This window comes from Pinus tabuliformis, chromosome 8 (assembly GCF_031772625.1).
Source record: "Pinus tabuliformis cultivar Carrire ecotype Pingquan chromosome 8, CPIR1, whole genome shotgun sequence".
NCBI classification, from domain to species: Eukaryota; Viridiplantae; Streptophyta; class Pinopsida; order Pinales; family Pinaceae; genus Pinus; species Pinus tabuliformis.
The window spans coordinates 491,976,733-491,990,843 of record NC_142294.1 but is presented as its reverse complement, the minus strand read 5'-3'; the positions used below and the strand labels follow the sequence as shown (position 1 = coordinate 491,990,843).

The following is a 14,111-nucleotide window of genomic DNA, read 5'->3' as shown; positions in this document are numbered from 1 at the left end:
CGATTGTAGCAGAATTGATGTGTTCTCCTGTGAGGCCTGGAATGATGTGTTCTCCATGGCGACTGTAGCAGGATTGATGTGTTCTCCTGTGAGGCCTGGATTGATGTGTTCTCCATGGTGGCTTGGATTGATGTGTTCTCCATGGCGATTGTAGCAGGATTGATGTGTTCTCCTGTGAGGACAGGATTGATTAGTTCTCCTGTCGAGGCATCCTACCCATGCAGTCTGGGACTCATGGGAAGTACCTCTCATCTGATCAGTGAGCAGGGAAATGAAGTTAGGGACCATAGTAGTACCGATGGATGCATCGTTGTATCTAACGTACTCCCTACACTAGGATGACCTCCATTGATCTGGGATCAATGATATTGGTCTGAGACCAGTGGTAGGAGTTGTACCATACTATGACACTGACTTCGGGTCGACTGAGACTAGTCTGAGACCAGTGGTACATACTCTGAGACTGACTTCATGTCAGTGCAGTACTGGTCTGGGACCAGTGAAAGTGGTACATACTATGATGCTGACTTCGGGTCGGTTGAGACTGGTCTGGGACCAGTGGTAGGAGTGGTACTTACTATGAAGCTGACTTCGGGTCGGTTGAGACTGGTTTGGGACGAGTGGTACGCACTCTGAGACTGACTTTGAGTCAGTGGAGGATGATACTGGTCTGGGACTAGTGGAGTTGTACTCACTATGACGCTGACTTCAGGTTGGTTGAGACTGGTTTGGGACCAGTGGTACATACTCTGAGACTGACTTTGAGTTAGTATGATACATCCTCGATCATTTCTTCTTCTTCATAATTCGGACAAAAGCAGAGCAGAACAGAACAAAGCAAAGCAACACATAATAGAGCAGAGCCGTATAGATCAGTACAGGGTAGAACAAGACAAAGCAGAACAGGCAGAATAGAGCAGAGCAGGGCAGGGGTCAGGCTGTACAGGGCAGTGCATTTGATGGATGAATAGTAACGACCGATAGACAGATTGCAGATGAAGTTCTCCCTAGTTGAGAGGGAGTGTTAAAATTGGCAACTAGGGAAAAACTTCATGTGGGTCATCTTATTCATGGCTGATAATATGTTCATTAGATTCCTCTCGTCAAGAGGTGTAGGATTGATATAAAGATCATCCGATTCCGATAAGTATTCATGGAGATATGAATTTGTTTTGATTATGGAATTATTATCAAGCCGACTTACAACTCATGTAGGCTCAGAAGCCCAATAGTCGCATCTATTCAAACACCAACGTTGTGTATAAATATAGGAGGAATTTTCCTTATTTGGACTCACTCATCCCTCCCTCTACTGCGTAGAAAAGAGTCTCTTCTCTACTGCGTAGAAAAGGGTCTCTCCCTCACACATGTGAAGCCGAAAGCTGCTGAAACTGAAGCTGCAATTGCAGAAGTAAAGTTTGACCTGCTTGGAATAGAAGATCTCCTCATTTGAACTGTGCTGTAGGTTCATTTGAACCTCCTTTGAAAGCCGCAACTTTTGGTGGTGGAATCAAGTCAATTCGACAGACGGTTTGCAAGATATTGACTGCCCTAGTTTGAAGGACGCTGCAACTGCAGAAGTAAAGTTTGACTTGCGTGGACCAGAAGATCTCCTCATCTGAACTACGTTGTAGGTTCATCTGAACCTCCTCTGAAAGCTGCAACTTTTGGTGGTGGAATCAAGTCAATCCGATGGACGGTTTGCAAGATATCGACTGCCCTAGTTTGAAGGAAGTTGTTGAAACTAAAGTTGCAACTGCAGAAGTGAAGTTTGACCTACGTGGACCAGAAGATCTCCTCATCTAAATTGCACTGTAGGTTCATCTGAACCTCCTCTGAAAGCCACAACTTTTGGTGGTGGAATCAAGCCAATCCGACGGTCGGTTTGTGAGATACCGTCTGTCCTAGTTTGACGATGAAGCCGCTAACACTGATGCTATTAATCTATGGTTTGCTACTGTTGATATAAATTAGATTTATTGTACCATTTCTCTTTGCTGAATTATTGAAGATAAAAGAAAATTTGATCTAAGGGTTTCCCCACAGATTGTGGGGTTTGTCCCTGGCTAGCCGCCACATCTTGTGTCTCTTGTCTTGGCTTGTTTTCTGTCAATTGTTTAATGTTCTATCTGCACTTTACTTTATGTATATGTGATTGCTAATTTGTGGAATATAATAAGAAAAAGAAGTAAATTGTTATAAGCATAGAACATACCATAACTTAACAATATTGCAGAAATGCGTAATCACATTTGAGGCAAGATCTACTGTTGATGTTGAACTCGATTCAAAGAACATATGGATTGAGTAAATGGTTTTGACAATCCTTGAAGGATTATGTAGTCAAGATGTTTATATCATCATCTTGGGATTAAAAGGTAGCAGTGTAAGAAGATAACCTGATGTTCATGTTCCTACATCAACAAAGATCACTTTCATGTTTAGAGGGAGCTATGACTAGCTTGAAGTTTGATAAGGCTCAATATAATGCCTTCATTAATGATGACTAGAGGAAAGTGATATACAAGATTGATGGCCTGAATCCTGTCACAATATTGAACAGAAAAGATGGCTCTACAACATCCAGAAAGAAAGAAAGCTCAATATGATGAGATACAAAGGAAAGAAGGAGCCATGCAATTATCCCCATGAAGAATAGGTAGTTGATACAATATGATGGCCTGAATCCTATCACAATATTGAACAGAAAAGATGGCTCTACAACATCCAGGAAGAAAGAAAGCTCAATATGATGAGATACAAAGGAAAGAAGGAGCCATGCAATTATCCCCATGAAGAATAGGTAGTTGATACACTTATGGAAACAAACTAGAGAACTTGTGGTTATGACTTCCCAATTGAAAGGAAGTGAAAGAATCTCCTCTATGCTTTAGAGGGAGTATGAAGTCTCCTTAATATTTGTAAAGGAGAAAGGATCTATTTCCTAAATCAAGTGGGAATAGGGATCTACACTCTGGTTGAGAGGATGTGATGATAAACATCACATTTGTACTCTCTTCTTCATGTGTCATGCACTAGGCCATGACTAACAACCATACATCTAAGTGAAGACCATGGAGAGTGAATGGTGGATGAAGGATTGGATAAGCATCTGTGATTTCCTTGAGGATAAGAAAATCCAAGATAGGGAATGGATCGACACTCTTTGAGGATTGGATAGGTATCCAAGACAATTGTGTGAATAGCAAAGTACTTGAAAAGGGCATGCCTTGAAAATATAAATGACATAACTTTGAAAGCAAAGACAAATGTCCAAGTATAAGATTGTTGATATCAAAATGTTTTGGAGTGTGTCTTGGTTTGTTTCAGATTAAATTAGATTGCCACTTGAGATGAAGTTAGTTTCAATGATGATTGCAAAAGATCAAGACTAATCTAATGCTTAGGTTTTCCTTCAAGCGTTATCGTCATTGGGTTAAGGAAAATTGTTGGGAGATCCAAAGGAGGAAGCTAAGGCTCCGTACGCTCCTTGGATATTCATAAGAAATCCACTTGCAAGTATATCCAACGTTGGGTAACCCAACCCGATTTAGCAAGTCAAGTGTTTACCAATTTCTCCAAACCCAAGACTAAGAGTTCATAGGAGGGAAAGGGTCCCTAATTAGTCTATTCAACCAACAAATGGCAGGAGGTTAATTACTCTTTGCGAAAATGAAATCTAATTGAATTTCTTCAGTGAAATGGAAATGGAACTAGATTGCATTAGATGGTTACAATGAAGGGAAAAAATTTAGATTGCAAGAAATGAAGAAGTTGCAAACTATTCTAGTGTAATTATTCTATTATATGCTAATTTGATCAATGACAAGAAAAGGGAAACCACTCAAGCACAACCATAAGACACTTCCCCAAATGTGGAAGGGGGATCATCAAGTCAAATGTAGCATATGGGTGATATCATCAAGTTGAGGCATGATGTCATCATGGAAGAAGGTGCAATCTCCCTTTCAAAGAGGTCTCACACCATCATCATCAATCATCATCAATAGAAGAACGATGTTCATCAATATGGTACAATGCCAGCCTCAGGGCATCGTATCATCTCAAGGGTACACTTGCTCACCAAGCATTGTCCATGCCCAAAAAGTCAACATCCAAGGTCCTGAAGTTGGAGAAGGGTCTCGTCGTTTGTGCGCCAAGATCCTCCATCAAGGACTCAAGGAATCAAGTGAGATCAACATCATGGGTGCAAGAACTATAAGAACATCAAGGTGGACCATATTTAATGTCAAAGTCATCAAATTACTTCACACAAGTATCATCATCAAATGTCTTACTAGCTTATGACTATATAGAAGTTTCCAGATTTAGGTATGGGAGAGTTATCATAGGTCCCTATTAGGTGCTTCCAACTTTAAGGGGAGGAATAGTTCCTAGGCCGAGCCTTTCTGATGAGAGGGTTCAATGTGGTAGGTGTTATGGTCAGGGGTTTACTTCATGAAAGGTGTCATAGTCTTGTATTAGATTATGTAAAATTATCATCCATGAACACCTTTTAAAGGGAGTGCTTAGCTGCTTGAATTACCTTCCCTCGCATTTGTTTTTCCAAGACCCGATTTACCTTTTTCTTTTCTTTAATTGGCTTGTTTAACAAGCTTCATTGATTATCATTTAAAGATGATTTAACCCCCCTTTAATGATGGGAAGTTCATTGCTTCATCGAGCTTGGGATGTTCTTTGAAAGTTCCTTTTATTTTGATATCCATAAAATATGGATGGAACTCTAGGGGAAGTGGCTATATAAGAAGGGGTAGAGCTCAAGCTAATTTGGCTTTTGATTTGCTTTACAATTCTTTTGCATTTTAACATTTGGCTTATGTTTTTTTCTAACAACTGCATCAACCTCGGGCACTTCAGCCCCTTTATCTGATAAGATGAGGAATATATGAAAGCAGTATGAGCGACTGACAGCAATTAATCAAAATATGGGATAACGAAACAAGGGAAACATGGCAAGTGTTAAGAGTGAATACCATGGACACACTACCGTCATCAGAGCCTCCTGTTTGTGCCCCTCCTAGACAGTGAAAAAAGACTCTTAAGGAAGGTCATATTGGACTGGGAGAAAATGATAACCACCAAGGTGAGATAAGGAAACAAGTATACACCCTAAGTATCATGGTCTATAATCCAATTTCAGCCCATGATACATACTAGAATGTCAAAAACATTAATTGAAAGTACTTGCCTGCAAAAATGGTTAATGCACCTCACAATACATGTCCCCACTTCATCAAATGAATAGGCTAGACAAATGAATGTTTTGACTGAAGAATGGGTGAGAGGCATCTGAGGCTGGCTGTCTGTGGATCATGGTAGGGGCCGCTAGCTGAAAATTTGCATCATAGGTGAAAAACTTTCTCCTAGGGTTAACCTCACATATGGATGGGTAACAGGGCTATCAACGTGGAGAACATTTTGTAAACACTATTGCAGAGGGAGAGAGGTCTGAAAGGTCAAGCTTTGAAGTATTGTCTGACTAGGGAATCTGCATAACAAAGGTTGCCAAGATTTGACCATTTAACCTGGAGTTACTATATTTTAATTTATGTAAACGTTAAGGTAAATTTTTATGTGTCGTACAAGTATATTGGCTTCTAGATTCAGGATCTTCTTGTTCTTTAGCTCTAGGTTTTCTTTTGTATTCTTGGAAGATGACTTTTGCACTCTTTTACCACTAATTTTGACAGGTTGTACTTTCTAAGCTCATTGATTAATTTTTGGTCATCTGTTGATATTGATGTATTTTCATTTCATTTCTTTTTCTGTGGGCTTGTATTTTTATTTGAAGGGAAAAATGGTTCTGAATTGATACTACTGTATGCAGTGATTGCAATCTATTGGTGATAATACATTTTCTGAATAAATTGAAATGTAGAACAGCTTAAAATTCACTAGTTCTGTGGGGTCAGAATATTTGTCTAGAAGTGGTTGTATTCTTATTTCAATATAAATGATATCATCAAAAGTCTACATATTTAAAGAATATATAAAAAATGCCATTATCTGGCTAAGGATGTAAGTCATTCATTTCTCATTTTACAGACATAGTTAAGGATACTTTCTTTTACCAATGAAAATGCGAATAAGATTCAATACTGTCTTTCTGTTTCCTTGGTTTCATATTTAAGGATCTCACCCATCCAGAATGCTCTTATAAATCTGTGGGGTGTATAGTTTGTTTTGACAGGTGAATCAGACCTTCTACGACATGCAACCCAGCAGATGAAGAGAATAGCACTTGATGGACAGCGTAGTGCTCAAGAAAGACAGTACTTGAAAAGTCTTTGTTGTTCAGTGGAAAATGGCGATGGGCACAAAGAACTATCTTTTGTAGAGGCTATTCTTATTCCAATCAAGAAATGGACTGATAAACGGCTTGGAGACTATCATACACACTTTCACGAGGTTAGTTGAACTAGAAAATGAAAATTAAGCTAAAATGACCGGTGACCAAATTTCTGTCATGCATTTTTGGAGTGGAACCGTACTCTGTTCTCTGGATTTTGTAGTTTTTACTCTCATACATCCATGATTTTATATTAATTGTATTTTGCTAGTTACCTCGTATGGTGGTTTTCTTAGCATCCCAGATTCAGATGATACTTTATAAATAGATAGATGCTGAGAAGTCACTGAATTTATGTTATGGTTGATTAGCTTCACTCAATGAAACTATGTGAAGATTGTACTATGGAATTGACCTCGTGATTACTTGGGTGTCGTATATAAGTTTATAACTTATAAGAACCTGGACATGCTTCTGTGGAACTACTGTTATGGCCCAGCACAAAACAAACCGCATAAACAATGACACCATAGACTGCATTTTAGCTAAGAAGCAATTCTTGGCAAAATTTCAATATTTATTTATTTATTTATCTATCGTGTTTTGTTCTTTCTGGTGCTCATTGTTGGCTTCAACATGATTTTGAATTTGTGCTATTTGTTTTGGTTAAGCAAGGCCCTTAAGTTTTAACTGTCATATTGCTAGCTTGTTTGTGGTAGTTGATATAAGTCTTCAAAGAACTTGCTTATCAATTGTGCGGCTTTCTTTTCTGGCTTTCTGTATAGTTTGTACTTTGAGCTATTCACTATAGCTATAATTGTGTCTACTTTCTCAATCTGAAGTTTTTGAAAATGGATGTCCCAGGGATCAAATATCATGGAAGGTATAGTCACAGCAGCAATGGTTTCTGGGAGACTCATAGCGGAAGAGTCTGATCAGACAGGGGTGAGCTTGCTTCTATATTCATGAATATGATACCTTTTTTGGATTAGGATTAAGAAGTCCATGTATTATATATCTTCAAAAAATTCAAAACAAACGAAAATATGCATTGCTGAAATAAAATTATAGAAACATGTATCTGTTTATGTTGTCTCAGGAAACACAAGAAAATATGCAAGTAAAACACGTTTCTCATTTAACTGACTAATTTTTTGTTCTCCAATCATGGATGCAGATTGTCATATTTCAACTAGTTAATCTTGTACATGCCATAGTTTGTATATGAGTACATTATTTCACTGTTCCCTGTAGCTTTTTCTTTCATAAGGAGGAGGAACTCTTTCCTAATCAATTAGTGAATTTCTCCTTTGTTTTTTACATCATAGAAAATGTTCTATAAACTTTGTATGCATGTTGAATAAAATTGTCTCTTAATTGAAATGCTGCTTTCCCTCTTTCAATGATATCCTGAAACTGGGGCCTAAACCTACCCAAGAAATACTTTTTGTCTACAGAAACAACATTTACAGTTTATTTTTTGACATATGCGCCCCCTCCTCCCAAACACCACCCGAACCTCCTTTCTCCTTTGAAGAATTTGTTTTTGACAGCATTGGTAACTGGATTCTTTTAGGAAGTCTTCTCCTTGAGGTGCTAAGGAATCAGAATTGCATGTATTTCTTGAAGGCTGGCTGAAAAGAAATTGAATAAATTTTCTTTACAGCTTTCTTGTGTCATACCTAGGTTTAGGAGGGTTGGTGCCAACTTTACCTTTGAAAGTCATGCAGATAAACTACGTATTTTTTGTCTTTCTGTCATCTGAGATTAGTCTGTTTGGTCATGTTTCTCCTCAAACTGTTGTTCACATTATACTATTTTGGTGCCATTTCTATATTTTGCCAGTTTGTAGTTTGTGAGTCCTATTGACCTATTCTTTTTGTCATTCATGGACGTTAAAAAAATGATCTCATCTTATCTATACTCCAGTGCTGCTTGCTATGGTATTGCAAACCTAAAATGGCTTTTCATAGTGATCTTTTATTGTATGGATACTTCTGGTGTTGAAGTTAAATGCACACATCCTATCTTTTGTATTTAGTACTTCGATATGAATATGTTGATATATTGATTTATTCAATTTAACTGCGTACAATATCAAAATAAACTTTTTCTTTTCTTCTTTTGTTGAAAAATATGTCTAATATTAACAACATAGTTCTAAAAGAAAGAAAATTAAAATAATTTCGAGAGTTTTGTGTTCTTTGGGTATGATAAAGAGTCTGAAAAGAGAGATCCATTTTGCTTCGGTCATGAAAAGAGAGTGAAATATGTATGTTAGTCTCTTCCTGACCCTTTTCTTCACTTATTTCCATGTAAGTCCATTCTGGGGGAAACATTTTGTAACTAGTGTTAGCATTCATGTCTTTTGACTACAGAGAATCTGCATTTGCCTTTCTGAATGCTTACAGGTTTTCGTGTCTTTTTCTATGATTTTGGATTTGATGCATGCCTTTATGTTTATATATGGAAGGGAAAATTAGAAGCCTACATAAACAAGGTTCTTCTTGTTGCCTTATGTCAGGAAGTTAGCAAATTAGTATATTGCTTTGGTGCCTGCAGGTTGCGAGAATGACATCGACCTCAGAGATGGCTGCTGTTTCCAAACAGACAGAAGATTACATCTTGTCTTCCATCAAAGCTGCGTATGAAAGAGTTAGTATTTGAATTGCCACCTTTCCATCTTAATTCTGTATACTGATTTATGCTAAGTTTTACATCTGTTTAGATCATATGGCCTTAAGATTCATATTATTATTTTAATATTATGGTCCTGCATTATAGGATCACTATAAAGACTGAAACAACACTATACAACTTAAATTCCTTGAACGATAGCTTACTATTTTTTATTTCTATGTGGTTCATGAATCCCAGAGATTGATGACCACTATGTCCACTGAATATTTGTACTAGGCAGATCTACCTGAGGGGATCACTTCCTGCTGGCTCAACCACGGAGCCTGACCCCGAGAGTGTCGAGAGAATTGAATCCGTGACCTCTCAATAGCAAAGGTGCTTTAATGATGGGTCTCGACCAATTGAGCTAACCCTCTAGGTTAAAGGATAGCTTACTATTGTAGAAATGAAAAGAACTTTTATGAAAGAAAGGAATAAATTTAAGGATCGAGTGTGGAGGTAGGTGTAACTTCAAGTGGGCCCAGTGATATCAGCCACATTGTATCGAAATTGAGCTGCTGTAGAAGAGATTTGTGGTAGACCTAGATAGGCATAGATGGAGTAGTGTATGTAGGGAGTTTTAAAGACTGCTTTTCACTATCATTCTCCTCTCCATTAAAAAATTGATGTATAATGCTAGTTCATAACTGCAACATCATCTATGATCATAATAAATACACTTCTTATAGTAAATTAGGCTATTTATCTCATCCCTAAATTTCTATTTAATATCTACTACAATGATCTACTTTCAGTGGCTTAGTTTTAATTTCCAAGTTTCAACTCCTAGTTTCCAATATGCCACATGGCCTATGGGTAGGCATGAACTAACCATGACCAGAGGCGACCCAGCTGCAGAATGGAACCCAGCCACATAAAAGTCCTCGACGCAGAACTAAAATTTCAGAGTGAAATTCTTTGAGTATTAATATTAGTTTTAAAGGGTTTAAATTTTTGAAAGCCTGCGTGTTCTCAGTAATTAAGTGTGGAGCATACAAGCATACTTCAGAGTGAAATTCTTTGAGTATTAATATTAGTTTTAAAGGGTTTAAATTTTTGAAAGCCTGCGTGTTCTCAGTAATTAAATGTGGAGCATACAAGCATACTTACCAGCACTCACACAAAAAGGACAAACTGCCTTATAACTTAAAAACTTAGTGCCAAAAGTTAATCAATAAAAGATGAAGTCTCCAAGGAAATTGACCCCTTAATAAAAGAGATCAGTGATTCAACAGCAAGAATGGTTTATTGGACCTCGAGTATGATTTACTAGAGAAAATAATGGATACAACAATACAAATAAACACATCATCAAGAAACTTGTTGACCTCAAGTAGAGGAAGACCTAGGTCTTATGTTTCAAATGATCAATCAAGGTCGTTGGTAGGATTTGATAAGAAAATAAAATTTGAAGTTTTGAAATTTGACAGTCATGATAACAAGAGGTTACAATTTGGATAAATGGAGTACCTCAAGATGTACCAAATTCAGAGTGACAATGATAAAATTATCACTTACACACCTCTGTTTTTCTTTTCAATATTTTTGCAACTTTATTGTATATGTTAATTCCTATTTACAACTGGCGACATCACTAGTTTGTTTTCACCCATTCCTGTAGTTTTATTTCCATTTCACCCTTGTAATCTACAGGTTATAGTTTTTGGCTTGAAAGTGATAAACTTTTCATCTGATGTCGACTATCACAATGTGTCTGTGCAATTCCTCCAAATACTATCGGTGGCTATACTCCGTGTTACCCACCACCTGTGGGTAGTATATATAGGAGATTTTTTTTTCTCCTAGATGGTCCTCAATCGGCAGCCAGCAGCCCCTTGCCACCAAATAGCTTGATGTGCCATTACCTCCGCCCCCTGAGCTAGCCATGTGGTTCCTCGCCCACTTGTGATGATTGTATGTTTGAAAGTGCGCCTCTCGACCCCGAAGGTATGTTTTGCTTCGGAAATGTGATCCAACAGGCAAATCCAAAAATGATTGGAGCTGAGCAGGATGGATGAATTCAATGACATGTTTTGCTTTGGAAATGTGATCCAACAGGCAAATCCAAAAAAGATTGAAGCTGAGCAGCATGGACAAATTCAACGGCATGTCAATTTGACAGAACACATGAGGTTGTGTGTTCGATTCATGAGGGGTTCAAACCCATGAGCTTTCAAAGCGCAGAGCTAAGTTAAAACAGGAGGGTTTCAGTAAGTAGTGGAATAATAATAACAGGTGGTTTGAAAACTCCCAATTTAATAAAACGGGAAGGGTTTTGATAACTACCGAAAGAAATGAATTGGTATAGTTGAGTAATTTTCCTTACTTGTCATGGGCACTTTAGGGCATGGATTGGTGGGGGGATTTGGCGAAAAGAGTGGGCTAGGTTCGTACTCTTGTCTTCACTGCCCGATTTCATGGTCAGCATTGTATCCTAGTCTCGTGGGATCTCCTTTACTAGCCATTAGCTTTAGGGTTAGCATTGCATGGGAAATTCCAATTTTGGTTGCATGGTTCACTTCCCGACACCATATACATCACTCCCTTCCCCTCATTTTAGCCCTATTCATCTCTTTTACCATCAGGGTCCACATGTGTCCACTGGGTCCACATAGGGTTAGCCTCCCTCTCCCCTCATCCACACCTTGGGTCGGGCCTGGAACGATGCCTGGAGGTTGATGTAGCTAAAAAGAAAAAAAAAGCATAATGTGGCCAATCTCAACAAGAAATGTACCAAAAAATGCAAAAGATGGTTGAGACATACAAATTTAGCACATGGGAAAAAGCCAAACATGAGCTCTACCCCATATCCATGGCCATCACCCTCATTCCTATGGGCCCTAGATGAGCCCCCTCCATCATTAAGGAACCCATGATTGTCCCAACCTCTGGTGGGCGATGAAATACTCTACCTTAAGGGGGTGTCCACTACTATATATTACACAACATGCTCTCATCCCTTGGAGCCCCAAGCAGTTATGGAAAAAAATCAATCAAAGGTAAAAGGCATGTGAAGAAGGGTCGAAAAACAAAGGCCGAGGTAACTCATGTACCACGATTTGTTCCCTCTTACACTTATATACCCAGGTGTGGGCTTCCCTTATTGTAGCTACCCTTGTACCATGACATGTGGTCTGGATGATTCCCTTGATCCCCACTCTTTTTCATTACTATATCGTTGGCCACCTACCACTTGAAGGATGTACCATGGACATGCCACCCCCTTTAAATTTTGAAACCACCTAATAGGGTCCTTGATTAATCCTCCTATTGTGCTTGGAGACACTTGTACATGCTAAAGCCTATTATGGAAGGGCATGCCACCGTGAAATGCCCCATTGATTCCATGACTTGTAAGCTTTTTTACTTGATTATTCTAATGATTTGTTGTATTGAAGGGCAAGGGGATACATTGGATCTTTATGCAGAATTGCAGGTGGGTCTCCATTTGGGGCTTGGTCTCCCTATATGGGGTCCTAGCCCTCCAGAGGTCTACATTGGCACTTGTAGGGTGAGCTTTGAGAGCCATGGGCCTCCACCATAGCAGAGACTACTTCATGGATCCCCAACACCACTCATTGATTGTTCGTGTTCCACCTTTTGGATCAGATGATGCACTTGGTTCACCATGCCCAACTAGCTCCACGCTTGCACCATACACTTGGCAAAAGCTTCAGGGTTCGGATGAGGGCTTATGACATCATCCTAGCCCTTATAGATGGTTTACAAGCATTTTTGATCCACTTGGAAACCCATGAGGATGTCCTTGTTCCCCTCACACCCACTTGGGGGAACCACAAGGATTTGCTTGGAAACAAAGGGCCAACCCCTTTTCCACTATGTTTGAGGTCCATTCTCACATCATGGCACACTCTGAACTTCATTAGGCTTCCTCAAAGGCCCAACGACTAACTGTATTAATCATTCGACCCTCTTGAGAGGCTTATTATTATGTTATTGAGCTATCTTGGTGGGCTTGTCACCAAGGAATGTTGTTATTGCAAATTATTTTATTATTTGGGGCTTGATTAGGTGTGATTAGGCAAATCAAACTCATTAGTAATTGTATAAATTGAAGTGAGGTGATTCATTCTAATCATCATCACTTGGATTAGATTAGTATCTTTTGAGAGATTTTCACACTTCTTGTTGGGTTAACTTCTGGAGCTTTCTTGATGCACTATGATGTTTGGATTTTCTCCATTGTCTTTGGAGCTTCTTTCTAATGCAAAGTTGATGAATGGATACACTGCCTCTCTCATGTAAGTCGAATTTTGATGCTATTCTTGTTATTTTACTGGTTTACTACATGTTATGATTATCATTATTATTGTATGGGTTAAAGTAAATGCGAAATTCTTCTGGGAACCTTGAATAAGTGATTTAATGCATGCGTTGTACTTGAAGAGAGTGGGTGAATGTTCCTAGAGGCACCTCTTAGGTTGAAAGACCTCGAAACTTCATCTCTTTGACAAATTTTAAGTATAAATCCATATTGACCTAGTTGCTGCCCTTGGAGAGGCTAGTGAAGATCAATTATGGCTCCTTAGCACACAAAATTCTCGATCTATGTGTATCTTGACTCCATTAAGCCCAAGCAATAAGGCACTAATCCTCGTATCCCTTTGGTGGTCAAATTTCCCTCTTTTTCTAAACTTTTCCCAATTCTAGGCCTAACCCAAAATGTCTCCTAGGGCATGACAGGAAATTTGCATCACATGAAATCTTTTTTAGCCACCCAAACACCTTGAAAATTGGTCTACAAATTTGGGCATGATCGAATAGTGGAATCTCGAGACATCGCAAGCCCTAGCTCGAGGACCATTTCTCTCCCTACGATGATTTTGGGTTGGTGTCCTCACTTGGATCATTGCATTCAAATTTTCAAAGAAAATTAGTTTTGTGATCCTATTCTCTTCCCTAATTAGGTCAAGCCCCTCTTTGGGCGATCAACTCCATACCCTTGACCTAGTTTAGGTCCACCTGGGTTCTCTGTGGTCCCGCAACTTTATAATTCAAATTCCACAAGGACTACGTAGAATCCATTTCTCCATAAGGAACCTTAAGTCTAGGAAGCCCCTTGTCAAGGCATATCCTCTAACCCTAGGCCAAGGTATTCTCA

At 38.8% G+C, this 14,111-nt stretch overlaps 1 protein-coding gene across 4 annotated transcripts in view; it reads left to right on the top strand.

Moving 5' to 3' along the window:
• LOC149236222 (plant/protein (DUF810)) overlaps nt 1–14,111 on the top strand; it is a 371,664-nt gene that overhangs the window by 115,673 nt on the left and 241,880 nt on the right. For all 4 annotated transcript variants that reach the window (XM_089372334.1, XM_089372336.1, XM_089372335.1 and 1 more), the window contains 3 exons: nt 6,199–6,429; nt 7,175–7,255; nt 8,873–8,965. In XM_089372334.1, coding sequence (XP_089228460.1) covers nt 6,199–6,429; nt 7,175–7,255; nt 8,873–8,965 — 405 coding nt within the window. The remainder of the gene's footprint in view (nt 1–6,198; nt 6,430–7,174; nt 7,256–8,872; nt 8,966–14,111) is intronic.